The sequence below is a fragment of the Argiope bruennichi genome, chromosome 1 (genome assembly GCF_947563725.1).
Source record: "Argiope bruennichi chromosome 1, qqArgBrue1.1, whole genome shotgun sequence".
NCBI lineage: Eukaryota > Metazoa > Arthropoda > Arachnida > Araneae > Araneidae > Argiope > Argiope bruennichi.
The window spans coordinates 10,618,302-10,634,511 of NC_079151.1; the positions used below are offsets into that span (position 1 = coordinate 10,618,302).

General features: G+C 29.9%; 1 protein-coding gene across 1 annotated transcript in view; it reads left to right on the forward strand.

Annotated features, from left to right (window-relative positions):
* The window catches only part of LOC129962542 (uncharacterized), a 129,081-nt gene that overhangs the window by 69,984 nt on the left and 42,887 nt on the right, over nucleotides 1-16,210 (forward strand). Inside the window, exons 24-32 of the mRNA XM_056076337.1 lie at nucleotides 3,829-3,942; nucleotides 5,384-5,512; nucleotides 7,726-7,788; nucleotides 9,457-9,534; nucleotides 10,667-10,833; nucleotides 11,898-11,980; nucleotides 12,848-12,972; nucleotides 13,663-13,869; nucleotides 16,106-16,185. Coding sequence (XP_055932312.1) covers nucleotides 3,829-3,942; nucleotides 5,384-5,512; nucleotides 7,726-7,788; nucleotides 9,457-9,534; nucleotides 10,667-10,833; nucleotides 11,898-11,980; nucleotides 12,848-12,972; nucleotides 13,663-13,869; nucleotides 16,106-16,185 — 1,046 coding nt within the window. The remainder of the gene's footprint in view (nucleotides 1-3,828; nucleotides 3,943-5,383; nucleotides 5,513-7,725; nucleotides 7,789-9,456; nucleotides 9,535-10,666; nucleotides 10,834-11,897; nucleotides 11,981-12,847; nucleotides 12,973-13,662; nucleotides 13,870-16,105; nucleotides 16,186-16,210) is intronic.

Here is a 16,210-nt window from a genome sequence, read left to right on the forward strand (position 1 = left end):
TGAAATAAGGTAAAGTGTTTGAAGTTCGATTTCAGCTGAATGCAACCAAGTTGAGTTAATACACCATGAGATTTTGATTTATCCATAAATGTTACAATTTTCTTTAACGCTACATTATAACACTGTTTATGAAGCAACTCAAATCATTTGGCAAAAATAATGGCAGAATTCACATTTTCTGCTATAGCTTTTATGTTGGCTTCGTTGATAAATGTGATTCGATGAATTTACTCTGCTTACAATCAGAGCAGTGATGCATAGACGCTTTTCATTTTGGGGGTATACAATAGTAAGCTGCTACTTTCTGCGGTAGAACATGCGATCCCATTAATATACTTTTCGAAACAGTTCATTAAACCAAATAATATTTATAGAGTTTAATGCATTTTGGGACATTTGTGAGCTATTTGCCAAATAAAATTTATAGAGGAAATAGTGTTTTCTCTTATTCGTTCGACTAACAGATTAAACCATCTGCATATACAGCTGCATATTGCATTTGATGTCGAAAATTGAAAAAATGCTTTTGTCTAAAGTAAAATATTGTGGTTGGAATTGTATGTAGGCTACATTTGGTTACTATTGGTCAACAGAGGTTTTTTTTTTTTTTTTTTTAATGAAGCTTCAAACATTTAATGACATTTTTTATCACACTACATATGATAATTTTTTAAAATGCAACAAAAATTTTTGCATTAAAACTTTATAAATTCATTGAAAACTTAATGTATTCTGCAGAAGAATAGTATTGAATGCTACAGATCCAAGGCGATTTTTAGAGGTTTGATACTAATAAATGTACAATATTGATTGTACAAATATGTATAACATGTCCCATATTTAAGAAACGAACGTTCTCCCATTATAAAGCGGAAGATAAAGTTTATTTTGATCACAAATTCAAGATACATATACAAATATTTCCTACAGGAAATATATCAAGATCACAAATCAAGATACACATATACAAATAATTGTACAGGAAATTTCAAATGTTAAATTAAGTGCTTTGCTGATGCTGCTTTGGAACATGGAGAGTGGGGGTGCTTTATTATTCACAGTTTCGTTAGCCGCTCTAAAATAGCCACACATTATTTAAAATAAGATTAAATAAAACAAAAAAAATTGCTGTTAGCCAAAATAGTATTAGTATTTTATTGATTTCTGGATTTTATTTTAATTGTACATTCTTATCAGTTCTTTTCCCAAAGTTATTTTGCTTCGGTTAATGATTACTAAATACTTTGTAGAGTAAGTACCCACTTTTATCATCTTGAATTTCAAATGAAATTGAAAATGAAAATGAAATGGTTAGCTCCATATGTCGATTTATGATTGATTCCATATTATTGTAAAATTTAAATTGTTTTCATTGTTATGACAGATATTTTATTCTGGGTTTTCTTCCTTTATTGATACCAATATAAAAAAATTCTTTAAGCATATTGTATAATTTCCTTTGAAGGTAGGCCTTAAACTTATACTACTTTTTAGTTTTGAAGTTTTTGTCGGTAATTCCCACAATTTTCTAAATGTTTTCCATTTGCATATTCTTAAACACTTCTGATAATTCCTATAAATAGATTTAAAAAATATATAATCATATTTTTTTCTTCAAATTTGATACTACACCTTCTTTTTCTTACACAATAATTTTTTAGGTAAATCAGAAATTCTTGAAAGGAATAATGACGATTTTTTCTTAATATTTGTATTGATAAAAAAAAACTACTATCTACAGCTGAAAGATCTATATATACTTATGAATTTTATATATTTTATGCTTATATATTTGCTTGTATATTATTTTATTTTTTATAAATTATATATTTTATTGTATATTATACATTTTATGTATATTATAGATATTATTGTATATTATATATTTTATGCTTATATATAAACCATGAAGGCTTATATATTTTATGAGAGGGTTTCAATTCAACAAGAAAGCTACTGGTTTAAGTGAAGTTTGATTATTTCCCGTTTCTGATAAAAATAGAAAAAGAGAACTGGATAGATGTATGACTCAATGAACAGAGAACAGCTTCTAAAATAATACGGACGAATGCTTGTCAAAATTTGACATTTAAAAATGCTCTAAATTACAAATCCGAATGATTTCGGATTTATTCGTTTTTTTACCTGTCTTCCAAAGAAGGAATAAACTGCCCTTGAACTTTGATTATGCGTAGATCATGCTTGAACTCACATTTTATATTGAAGTTCTGATCTCAAGGGCATTTAGAAGACGACTAGAAGTTGAGGAAGATAATTGTTTTGTCTCTTAGCGTTTCACAGAAAGCTGATGATGATTTGCAATTCGCATCAAAGAATTTGTTTGCTGTGCGCAGTCTGTTGCGGTTTTCCGATGGGTGGGTGGGGGGGGGCTGAAAGGTTGATTAAACGGTTGATTTTGAAGTACAGAGCAGATGATATCAAAATAATTTCAAAAATATCAAATGATAGTAAATTAACGGTAGGTTAATGTACTAACATTTTCCTTTAAGATTCAGTTCAGTAAATATAATAACTCAGCTTTGCAGTGAGTTGAATTTTAATTGCCTTTTAAAAAAATTGATGATGAAGGATTTTCCAAATTGCTAAAGCTTCGATCTTGAACAGATACTTTGAATAATATTTTTCGAATGTGTTTAAATTGAAGCTGTAAAATGAAAGTGAAAAAGTTGCTAAATGACTGCGCATATTTATAATTAAGTACATGATTTAAATTTAAGTAAATTATTATTTTGGTGATGTCTAAATAATATTACATTATTCAGATCCTTTCCATAAGTATTAAAATTGCAACATTGTTTAAGTTGATGTACAACATATAATTAAAATTAGAATTCTTTCTCAGTTTCTGATTGTTACCATGTATACCCTTGTCACCGCATTTTGTTGTAAAGTGACAGTACAAATATATTTTCTTTGCATAATCGAGGAATAGTGCATTCACATTTTTTTAGCAAGTCGCCGCATTTGGTTAGTTGCAGTACCGCGATAGAAAACGCGCAATTAGAAGACGAATAGTTATATTTTTAAGGATATTATTGTGTCTGTAGACTTGCCTGCATTTGTAAAGTTTATTTACACAGTCGATAGAATGAGTGTAATGTTACTAAAATAACATGGCTATTAGAATTTGATGTTTTAAGATACATTGTTGAAAGATCCTGAACGTCTATTTAGGCATAAGAGATTTAATGAAGCCCAACGAATATTTCTAGCGAGGTGAAAGACAACCAGTCTTCCATAAAGTAGCCATGTTTTAAAATTATTTTATATTTAATACTAATAAGTTATTAGCGGGATATTATTGAAAATACTTAACTAATTCGTTTTAATATCTCATAATTTTACAGATCGTGGGCACGAAGTTATGTCTAAAGGATTCAACTCAATTTAAATATACCAATATTTCTGGCGGCCAAAGGCTTATAATAAAAAACAAATTACGAAAACTTATCAAATGAAGGGCAAATTATTAAGTCTCTTGTAAGCGTGAGTTATATAAATTGAAGTCACGTATGTAGCAAGCTAAATTTTACATTTTAATATAGTAATAAAAACGTCCTTAAAATGGTTATTTTTTTCTAAAAATGTTTAATATTATTATTGCAAAAAAATCCTTTTTTTTTTTAGTTTAAAATAAGTAGGTAAATTTTGTTTTCACTTTTGCGTTTTGTCAAAGATGCAAATTGGCATTTCATTTTATAATTTGTTTACATAATCGCTCCTTTGTTACTGCCCCTTGAATATTTGAGAGAAACTGGTTCGAGTGGATTCTTTCAAATGACTGCATAGGGTTTTGTTCCTTTTCAGTGGTTTGGCGACCTCGTCACCATGAAGTGGTGGAGCGATCTCTGGCTGAATGAAGGGTTCGCTACCTACATGTCCACAAAGGGAATGAAATACGTAGATTCTGAACGTGATAAGGTACGCATTGATTACATAAGCAAACAGAAATTATTTGCACTTCGTAATGTAGGATATGATGATGATAATTCCTTAAAGTGTTCGTTAAGGCATGTCGTATAAAACGAGGGTTCCCAAAACTTTCTCGGTGAAGTGGCGTTTCAGAAACGTTTTTTCCCAACCGATTGAAACCAAAATTTGACAGAGAACTACAGTTACAGTCATAAAATCACATACCAAATTGATATATTTAAGGCACTGCGTTTTACATGTTTCTGAAAGTAAATATCCACAGATAGTCAACCCACTTGTTGGATTTGGTTCAAAATATGATTGATGTTTACATGATAGATGCTAAATCTATGTGCTGAATTTTATCTAGCTCCCTTTATTCCCCCGTAATTTCCTCTGAATAGATTATTGCTCAATTAAAAAAAATTGGTGTAAAGACCACTTAAAAATTTCATCCATCTAGCTCAAAGCGGTTTTGAGTAATCTTTGTCACTGACATCAAGCCAAAAATGTGTTTTCCGAACTCAGTCAAGTCTAAAACGTGAGTTTCTTCAAAATCTGGAGTTCAAATTTTTGATGATTACCGTACTTTCTCTGCACTGCCTGTAGATAAAATAAAAAGTATTTACTTTTCGTTTTAATCTATATCTATTAAATTTCACTGTTTATAGTTAATCATATATCAAATTTCATCTATCTAGTTCTTTATGTTCCAAATTTCATTTTTTGTTGATGTTTCAAATGGAGGTCATGGGGGTCTATGGGTTAAGCTCTCGGCTCTGGAGCCGGTGGACTCCGAATTCGAAATCTAATTCCACTAAACATCAGTCGAATGTGAAATTGTTGCTCTCATATATGACTGATATAAATGGAAGATATTACAACAACTACAAAACAAAGAGAGCTGGATATATAAAATTAGGTGCACAGATTTGACTTCTATAGTGTAGACGTTTATTTAATTTTGAGCCAGATAAAACTAGGGGTGATCGTCTTTCTATATCATCTTACAGAAGCATGTAAAAACAATAACTTAAAAGTGCAATGACTTAAATTATTAAATTTGGTATAACTTTTGGCTACAAATGTAGTTCTGGGTCAAATTTTTCTTTCAGTCACTAAAGAAAAATGGATCCAAAGCACAAATTCGATTTTTCGGTATTGTTAATCACATGCCAAAACTTAATCTTCAAGAATCACAAAGATTGAGCACAAATGCTTTCTCCTCAAAGATAAATATTTGTTCTACAATGATACAAAGTATTCGCAAGCTTATTCAATGACCAAAATTTTATGCGGATTGAAGTAGATAACTTTATTAGAGAATATACGAGAAAGTTTTGGGGAAACGAATTACACTGGTTTCAGTATTAATAAACAGTAAATATCATTCACGTTCAATATGTTTTATATTCAGTTAAACATGCACTAATCACTACAATTCATACAGGAAGGCGAGATCCCCGCTTCATTCCTGTTGTCAGCCATGAAACAAGACCAAACCATCAACTCTCACCCCATCGTCCAGATGGTCATACAACCTAATTCAGAAATATTCGATTCCGTCACTTACGACAAGGTGAGCATTTTCAATTCTTGTATTCATTCATAAGTCTTCAGATAATTTCTACATTACCAACTATTTATATTAGTAATGAAAGTACAACACTGACCTTTTATTGAAAGATAAAAAGTTTTTCTGTGGGAATTTTATTCACTATTCGGATTGAGATAAATGTATGCTACACATACTATGAAATAATGTTAATGCATTGAATATTAATAAACGAGCTTCATGAATAAGAAAATCTTTATAATCAAATATTTTAGGATAAATTGTCAATTATTTAGAGAAATAATCCAATTGTTACAATTTAAGGAAATATTTTTCATGTTAATTATTTCTTTTCTCCAGTACTTATTAAGATGTGGTTTATCTAATACCTAAGAATTTGAATAAAAAGCTTTAGTTTACATAAAATTATTACACTTATCGCAATGATCCTTCGACGGTAAACTACGAAAATATCCAAAATTTGCATTCCTAAAACTTCCTACTGAATTAAAAAAAAACAATCTTAAAAATTCAGGCAGTTGAAAGGTGATATTTAAAAATTTCGAAAACAACTCCCCCCCCCCCCAAAAAAAAGCGACTTTTTTTTAGAAAAATTATAGATATAGCGTTTTATCAAAATAATGGAAGCACCAGTGAATAAAAGTGATATTTAAGAATGCGCTTCTTTGACATTAAATTATATCCCTAGCTATTAGTTTTTTTTTTAAATTTAAAAGTATATATCCTGATAGTATATAGTGAAGCTGTAAATGCCTTGGATTTTTGTCGAAAGTGTAAAATGTCACATATCTCGGAGACTTTCAAAGAAGCCCGATTTCAAAGAGCCAGACTATCTGAAGCAACTCTAACCGAAATATCCCAACTTTTAGACGTTTCTAGAGACACGGTATCTAAAATAATAATATATATACAAACTCAAGAAAGCACAATAGTGGACGGAAGGAGAAACTGAGTGAACGGGACCGACGGATATTGAAGCGCATTGTAATATTTAAAAAGAAAACAACAGCAGCTAAACTGATTTCAAATCTTAATCAGCACCTGAGTTCTCCAGCGTCAGTAATTTCAGTTAGGAGGCATCTTTATAAACAGTATATTTAAGGCGAAACAGCAATTCCCAAACCATCCTCACAAAAGATAATGTCATCTAAAGTGGTGCCATAAGCTCTAAACCTGGTCGATTGAAAAGTGAGAGAGAGTTATACGGCCAGGAAAATCATTTTTCACGTTTTCCCTCACAACAAGACGGGTATATTTTAAAAGGACACCTGCACAAACGTGATTGTCTCCTTCCAAATGTCCGGCATGGAGATGGGTTTGTCATGGTATGGACAACCGTATCGTGGTTTTCTGCTGGCTCAAGCGTAATCCTGAAAGGAAGGACCGCTGGGGAGAAGTATAGAAAACTTTTAGCTGGCCAGGTCCATCCTATGATGCAAATATTGTTTCCTGCAGGAATTGAAATTTTCCAGGATGATAATACTTTTTATTCATGCAGCGGGATTTGTCCAATTGGGGTTTGATGAATACGAGAATGAAGTGAAATATCTACCTTGGCCCTCACAAAATATAATCGTACAGCTATGATCTATGTTACAGCGTTCATTCCGGAATCAACATTCTCCACTGTCATCTCTCTTGGAACTTGCACAACATCTCCATGAAGAATGCTACATTCTTCCTCAAAGCACTATTCAGCACTTGTAAGATTCGATTCTCAGGCGAATCCAAGCTGTATTACATATTAAAGTAGCTCTCCGTCTTTTTTCTTGTATTCGTTTGCGGTGCTTCCATTATATTAATAAACGACTGCAAATTGATTTTTAATATGTTTTTCATTTGATTAGTATAATCTTTGAAAGTGTGTGTCCACGCCTTTTTATCTGTGTGATTATTAATGTTCTGAATTTTTCGAAATTATGTAGGATATTTAGTTCATATTAGTTTTCGAGATATTTGAAAAAGAATCGCAAACACTCCTGTTTATATGTATATGTCCACATATTTTTGAACTATCACGGAAGTCTTGATACATACGAATGCTGAAATATCAACATATCTAATGAAATGGAAAATTATTAACTTTCCGCTTTGTGTATATCTTTCAGTAGTAGAAAAATATACATTAAAAGAAACTACCATTCAATATTTACTAATCAACAACCTTTTTGTACGTATTTAAAGCATTAAAAATGTTTTTTTCTTCCATTTTTAAGGGAGCTACCGTATTGAGAATGCTAGAAGGTTACATGGGTGAAGATTTCAGAGAAGGCGTTTCTGTAAGTTTACTTACCACATTCTTTTTCTTTTTAAATGCATTTATTGTTTTAATTCATCCCACCGGAGACCCTGGAAATGAGAAGATTCTGATATAGTTCTGAACTCTTCATCTTGTTGAATACAGAAATGGTGTGGAGTAACATCCCCATAGAGGTGAGGGGATGTGCCTTCTGTGGGAGGGGTTTGCCCATTGACGGCTTCAGGATTCAATCTTAGTTCCCGTTGCCGATTATTCAGATTGATGCGTATACCTTTGGGCTTGTCAGAGTAACTGTTTATGGGTACCTTCATTGAAACATCAGTTATTTTTCTTAATTAATAGAATACATTCTTATTTAGCTGAATATTGTTCCGCGATTTGATTGTGACATTTGTCTTTGAAAAAATTGCGATATACAATTACAGTGACAGTTGGAAAACATCTATCCTGCAACTGTATCTCCAAAAGGAATTAAGGGGAAAATAAAGATAACCGTTTGTACACATGATAATTTCACAAATTATAGAAAACAATAACACTCGAAATAAATAACATCCCAATTCATATTATCAGTAATGAGATCTCCTAAGTCAGCTAATCTATTCAAGTGTTTTAAGACAAAGTTCTTTAATGAAGCATCTTTTAAAAAATAAGTATTAGAAGAAAATTTAAACTTTCATAACTATTACAGATTTTAATAGCAAAATTAGAGAAAAATTTCTAAACACTTCCACAAATTCATTTTTTGATTCTGATGACTTAAAATATCAAGCATATAAACGTGCACTTTTCCTATTAACGCTACTTTCCGAAAAGAGTTTTTCCACTGTTGGATAGAATACAAGTTAGAAAATGGCTTTAAGTATAAGGAAGCCATTAAATAAAACAAAAATATAACAGTTTTCAACAAGAATTACTTTACACATTAAAGCCCAAATATTTTGTTCAAATATAACCTTAGATTTTTTTAAATATTTATTATAAACACACATCTTTTCAATCTGTAGTTCATTTACTTTGGATTTTTCTGTGAAAATTATTTAATTATTACCATATTTTTTATGACAAAAAACGAAATGTTTTCTTAATTCTTATATAAATTTAAACTACATTCATAAACTCCCTGCAGTTAAACACAGCAACTCCTTTGAAATGTTATTCAAAATGTATTCATTATAAAAACTGAGCTGCGAAAACGAACTTTTAAAAACTAACTCTGTTCTTAGTAGAATTTATATTCTTAATAATATTGCTTCCCTGTAATATAAATTCTGTAAATATTTATTTGCAAAAAGTTTTATCAAAAAAAAAAGTACAGACTGCATATTCAAACTCTTACCACATAAACTTTCCGTTTTTTGCATTTGACAAAAATTGTCTACATAAAATAGCATTGAGGTTCACTGCAATCTTGTAGAGAATATAGTTTAAAATTCTACGACGTAGTTTTCGAAATTTGAATCTCAGATGCTTTTACTGTGTTATTTTCGGTTTTTCTATCCATTCATTTAGAACAGAACTTGCACATTTAGCACTAATCTTACGTTCAATATTTTGTTATGATATTGTACTTTTTTATCTAATGCGATTGTACAAATATATTGTGTATTTTGAAATAAATATATTAATTAAAAGAAAATTCATTTAAAAATATTTTTCTATCTTAAAGTAATTTATTTTATTTCAGACATACTTGAAGAAGTATTCGTTCAAGAATACTGTAACAAAAGATTTATGGGACGAACTATCAGCAGCATCGAAACAGGTAGTTGTGTTCGCCTTCAAATTCCCCAGCACCGTTCATACACATCTATAATTACGGCTATAGTGTTGTCTTTTTTTCATTTCTAATTTAGCATAATGTGCATGAGATGTGCTCATGTGTGGCCTAATATATAACACGTTGACTGCCGCGTGAATCACCTGTGACACTCGCGTATTTAATAGTATCGAACTATCTATTTAATTAGATGACTCTTTCTTTACTAAAATTAAGAGATAATAAAGAAGGGGTCATTTAATTAGATAGATGGTCTGATTATCAGGCAGTAATTGTCGCAATAAACGTGTTAAAGTAAGCAATAATTGAAAAACGTAATGGGTTCTGTTTTCTGGTTTCATCTACTAGCAATTGTTATTTAAAAACTGATAGACCGGAATGCGTTTTAGCAAGGAATTGCTTTTTGGGGTTTGACTAGTTTGCTGGGGACCTTTCTCCAATCTAACCACCGACGTTGAGCAGTTTTATCTTAACTCACTTTTATATATTAGAACAAAATTCTGAACTCTTGTCTGAGTCACTCTGGTTTGCTTCGACCAACAGAGAGTCTTGGATTGATTAGGTAAAAGATAGGCCAAACAAGGTTTGAATCACCATCCCATGATAGATATGTTGTCATGTCATTTTGCACAGCTTAAGACAGTAATGATGGCATGCACAACTACAGATTTCTTGTAACTGTTGTGTTAATGTCGGTAGACGTAGTCATGCAGCACATTTTAAATAGACGCCTTTTAAATCTTATTTTTATAAAATATTAATAAGTATATATTTCCATGTTTTATCCTTTCGCCTAAATTTAAAAAGGAAAATCTGTCATCTGTCAGATAAAAAGAAAATTTAAAAAGGATTAAATTTCTCATTATTACATATACTACTATTATTACATATACAAAAGTTTAACCTAAAAAAAAGGAAATATGAAGCAGTATATCTCTTTATATTAATTATTTTTACAAACATTTTTAAAAAATTCGCATATTTTGTTTCGAGAGGAAGTTCTTTTGTTAATGATTGCTTAAATAATGACACTGCAACTAAATGTCTGTCGGTGTATTGATTTAATATTTACATGGGCAAATTTTGATGTGGGTTTTCTGCAATTTATATTTTTCAGAACTTGAATGTTGCCGCATTAATGGACACATGGACAAAGCAGATGAATCATCCTTTTCTGACATTCGAAAGGAAAGACAACAGCAGTAACCAATTCACTATCCAACAGCGTCGGTTTCTCATCAACCCTACGACTGAGGTGTTTGCGAAGACAGATTCACCATTTAAGTGTGTGCCTTAAAACATAATATTTCATTTATTAGTGAATTTTTTATCATAAAAATAATATTAACCATTATAGAATGAAAGTTAGAAAAAAAATTTCATCACAAGTTTATAATTTCGAATATAATAAATAGTGCATAAACTTCTGCACAGACGCACGCGTTCATACATATAGTTTATAGTATATTCTAAATTTCAGTCTGGAAAAAAAAGAAAAAAGAAAAAAAAAAAAGAAAAAAAAGGTTGCATCTAGGCATTGAAAACCTTGGTACATTAAAAAATAGGTTGTGATGTCATTTTGAAAAAAGGTCGCAACAGATTGCTTCAACTTGCTATGCAAGCAGTCACATTAGGTGTCTGTTCATTTAATGTGATGAAAAAGGAACTTTTCCATTCGCACGAAAGAAACAAACATGCTCTACCATTGACTTGACCCTCCTTTAAGCTGAATGTATTAATTTGGTCTAGTTCAGTTGAAATTCAATAAAAACTAGCAGTCATTATAAATTTACAGGTGCTTTTATGACAAATCGGAAGAAAGACATTCCTCATCTTAAGTCTCTCATCTGACATCTTTCATACGGGGACATCTCAGGAAAGACCTTATGAGTCGTTTATATAATGATTTCATTTTTTATCAGTTTTTGTACTTGGCTTTTTGCTCCACTGATGCAAGGATTTTTGTCACTCTTCTACTAATTGAAAATTTACGAATAACATTTCTCTGGAGATTAGAAAATCATTTTTCTCTGGGAAAGCAATAAACAAATTATACCGGATTTATTTCCCTGCTGTATGGTATTCTTCACTTACATTAAATACATTTCGAAGTAAAAATATGTTTTATTACTACAAATTTACTTAGATAAATGAGGAAAGATGCAGAAGTCACATAATTTGGATAATTATAGTTAAAATACCTTTGATTTATAAATAAATTTTATTTCAGATTTCTAAAAAATGCATTGAAAAAATGTAAAAAAATTCACAGATAATTAAACACATATTTGAATTTGTTATGAAAACCTTAAAGTGCTCTAATAATTTTAGCATATTTTACCTTTCAGTTATGTTTGGCAGATCCCTCTAACGTACCATACTTCTGAAAGCCATGAAATTTCTCACATGTTTCTGAATTCATCTGATAAAGGTAAAACATTGGCCATTTGTTATAAATATTCTGAATAATATTGGAAATAAACTCCTTAACTGAATATTGCGTGACACTTAATTACTGCATTAATAATGTTTACTCTTATTGGCGTTTTAAAAGTAGTTTTCATTATTAAAAGTAATTTTCACAGTTGAAATTCAAACTTTTTCTAAGATATCAACCAAATATTGAGATTTTATGAAATATGCTCACGCTTATGAAAATATTATTATTTTAAGCTGTCTGAGATTGCCATTACATTAGCAAAATATAATGTAATATTTGTGTTTAATTAAAATAAGTTACCGCAACAACATTATATAAAAAGCTTTAATTTATAGCTCAAATAAAAGCTGACTTCCAAATGCTCAATTTCTATTTATAAGTACTTACTACAATAATAAAGCCCAATTTAATAAAATTATCATTGTCTCCCAACTGCAAGCGAAATTTTTTGAAAATTCACTTTTAATTTCTCTTATTTTATGCGAATTCTACAAAGAAAAAGTATTGGGATGATCAAGGAATTTCATCTTGATTATCCCAATACTTTTTATACCAATGCCAATATAATTATACCAATTTTATAATATTGTGATAAATTTGCACTTTTCAAATATCCGAAATAAAATGCCGCTTTTGGAATCATGATATTCGAGTAATAGGACAGAAACTAGAAATTATTTATCTGCATTTAAAATTTACAGTTTCTGAATTTTGATTTGATATACCATCCAGTTTATACTAGGATTTTCACACTCGAGTTATATTCTAAAATTCCCAATTGTTTCGCCTTATTATGTGAAAGATGAATATTTGTTATATATATTATTTAAAAAATTATTTATATTTCGTTTTTTGTAGTTACTTTCAGTGCTCCACCAGCAAAGTGGATAAAATTCAACACCAATTTCACTGGATACTATTTAGTCGATTATGACAAGAAAGGCTGGCAGATCTTCATTGATGAACTGAGAAATAATCACAGGGTAATGTGCTAAAATTTGTGTGATTATCAATCCCATTTCTAAAAGATTTGAGGGTATCTCACAGAATTTTAGATATTATAAAGCAACAAATCATTAAGAATAAACTATTTTGTTGTTAAATCTTCCTAATGGGAAAAAAAAGTATGTTTTGGGGGACTTTTAGGAAAAAAATCGGGTAATCTGAAATGATATGTAAATGGGATTTTCAAAAGTAAAATTTTATGCTTGATGGAAAATTTAGTGTATATAGAAGTAATGAGTAACTTTTGTTATGAAATAGTGTAAAAAAAATTATTTCTTAAAGGATTTGTTTTTAACAGTTTGTGATACTAGAATCTTCAAATTCATGATCTACTAAACTAATAAAAAAATATATACTAAAAATATCTTTTACTAGAATTACTAAGAAAGAAAATAACTAATATGAAATCAACCGAAATTACCATATATTTCAGTAAAGATTTAATAATTTCAGTGAATAATATTTTCTTTTTAATAAGCGTAAAATAAGAGTATTAAGTATAACATAATTAGAAAATTAAAAATAATAATAATATATTTTGGTTATAAACAGCATCTAAAAATATACACTCTTGTCTAGAAATAAATAAAAAAAAGGTTTAGCAAATGTATTACATTAATGAATATAACACGTATATCAATTTATCAAAATTTTCTCTTGCTCTTAAGGTTTTCAGTCCATCCGACCGGCTTAATCTGTTGTTCGACGCCTTCACACTGGCGTCTGCCGGATACCTGGGGTATGAAATGCCGCTGAACATGAGTCGCTACTTGAAGAAGGAAAATTATCACGCCGTTTGGAAAACAGCACTGGAGGAACTCAGGCACATCAAGTGGCTTTTCAGGGGAGACAAGGAAACTGAGAAAATATTGCTAGTTAGTTTGTTACAAATTGAAAACGAGAAACATGAGGAAATATTCTTTATTTTCGTAACAATCTATTTCTTTGTGTCTTTTAAAATGTCATTTGCATTCATTTTCGATTTATATCGTATTTGTTAAGATAAAATGTTAGATCTGATTTTTTTATTTACTTTTAATGCACTTGAATTCAGACCCTTTTCTTCACTTGGATGTTTGTGATGGCAATATAATATTTTAGTATTTCATTACAAATCAATGGACTTATTAAAATCAATGCTCATTCTATATCAATAGGTTGATATATTTGGTAAAAAAATTTATTTCAAGGTTCCATAATATTTATGATATGGAATTGTGTTTGATACTTTAAATCTAAAAGAAATAAAGGAAAAATTAAAATACATTTTCATGCGTTAATACATGTGTTCATCTTTCTTTTAATATAAAAAAGATGAAGGTTAAAACAATCATAAAAGCTTTAAGTACTGAAAAAAATAAGATAAGGGAATTCAAGTTCAATGAGTATCAAAAGAAATACAATTGCTAACTTTTCTTTAGAAATTGGCATACATCATAAATGTCATTAAAATTTTGACTTGTTTAAAACATTCCTGTCAGCTCCTTATACTTTTACAGTTCTCCTTTTTCCCACGGATCTGCGGGAAAAAATTAGTATTTAAAGCGTGTTTTTAAAAAACTATATTTAAACTTGTGATTCGAATGACAGCTTCTTGCAATGACTGTTTAGTAAAATATTGATAAAAAATTAAATTTTTTGTCTTCCCTCATTTGATACGAAAATTATTTTTATGTAAAGTTATTTGTCTAGTAATATACCAACAATTCTGAATCGAACTTCCAGTATTAATTTTCCAAATAATCTCAGGACAGAAACTAAACTGACTGAAATGACTTGTGTTAAAGTTTTGGCTTCGAAATCAGATGCTGTCAGGTTCGAAACACGATTCTCCTTAAGTTCCGCCAAGTCAATTGAATCTCCCACATACTGACTGTATGCCCTCATATGATATAGCAGGAAAGTTTGAAGAGTGTGTGCCGGAACTGGTGCCACCCTCCTCATCTGGCCATGGTTCAAAATGACGAAGTTCGTCTCGAAGATATAATTGTGTCACTAATAAATGGCATAGCAATATAAATAAAATAAAACAGAACAAATAAAATTGTAAAATAATGACACATTTATATTTTAATGACGAAGATCAAAAAAGTTTCTTCATTTCCAGAATTTCTATATTTTATTGACTTTAGTTATAGTTTTTTTCATTTTTCTTTCGATCTAGCTCTCACATTAACAGATAATTTGCACTGTTGTTAGAAAATTCACGTCGCTGAAATTGGAACCATTTTAAGAGATTTCAAATTAAAACAATTCTATTTAGAATTTATATTTTAGTAAAAGGGAAGTAAGGAAGTACTAACCTCTCTTATAAAAAATATGCTTTCGAGAATTTTGTTCTTAAACTGCTTAATACTGTAAACTTGATTGAAATGGATTGAATATTGATATATTGAAAGAATAAATGAATATTTTGGAGCATGACAGTGAAATAAATGAAATCAAATTCTTCACAATTTCAACATATTGAAAAAAGAAATTTACATAGATGGATTTTTATTTCAAAATAATAAAAGCTGCCGATGAACAAAGGAAGCATTGAAACGATTTTGCTCCAACGCGTTGCGAAAGTGTTCTATCTATTATTCTTACATTTAAATAAACAATATTGTTTTTTAACAGAAAATGGCATATCTATAAAATATAATTAGAACCATGCTCAAGTATTTTAACGTAACAGCAAAGAAAACATCCGATTCCTGATATAAAATTGTGAACTTTGATCAAAAGTGAAATATCAGTGGTCCACTTATCACCAACAATTCCTTCTCTAGCGTTTCAGTTGTAGGAGGAAAAGAGAGAAAAATATTTTGTTGAAAACTCGCAAACTTGTTCAATGAATTCTTGCTGTTTGGATGACAGACAATAATCCCACGCTTGACTGGATATTGTAAGTGAATATATTCATGGGTAAAATCAGCTAAAATTGTTTGCATTCTTTTTGAAGAAAATGTCATCTTGTCAAAGGGCACAACAACTACAACTTTCTTTTCCTTAGTTTGTGCAGAAAATGTTCTTCGCACTTTAAAACTGTATTCTAATTAATAACAGTTTCTTTTTAACAAATTTAAAAGATATTTTATTGATAAAGTGTTCTTATTTTTTTCCCAGGAATATGTGAGAACACTAAGCAAAGATCTTTACAAAAAATATACCTGGAATGAAAAAGATTCTGATGACTATTCAGACAGGTATTGGTAACTATTCGTAAAAATA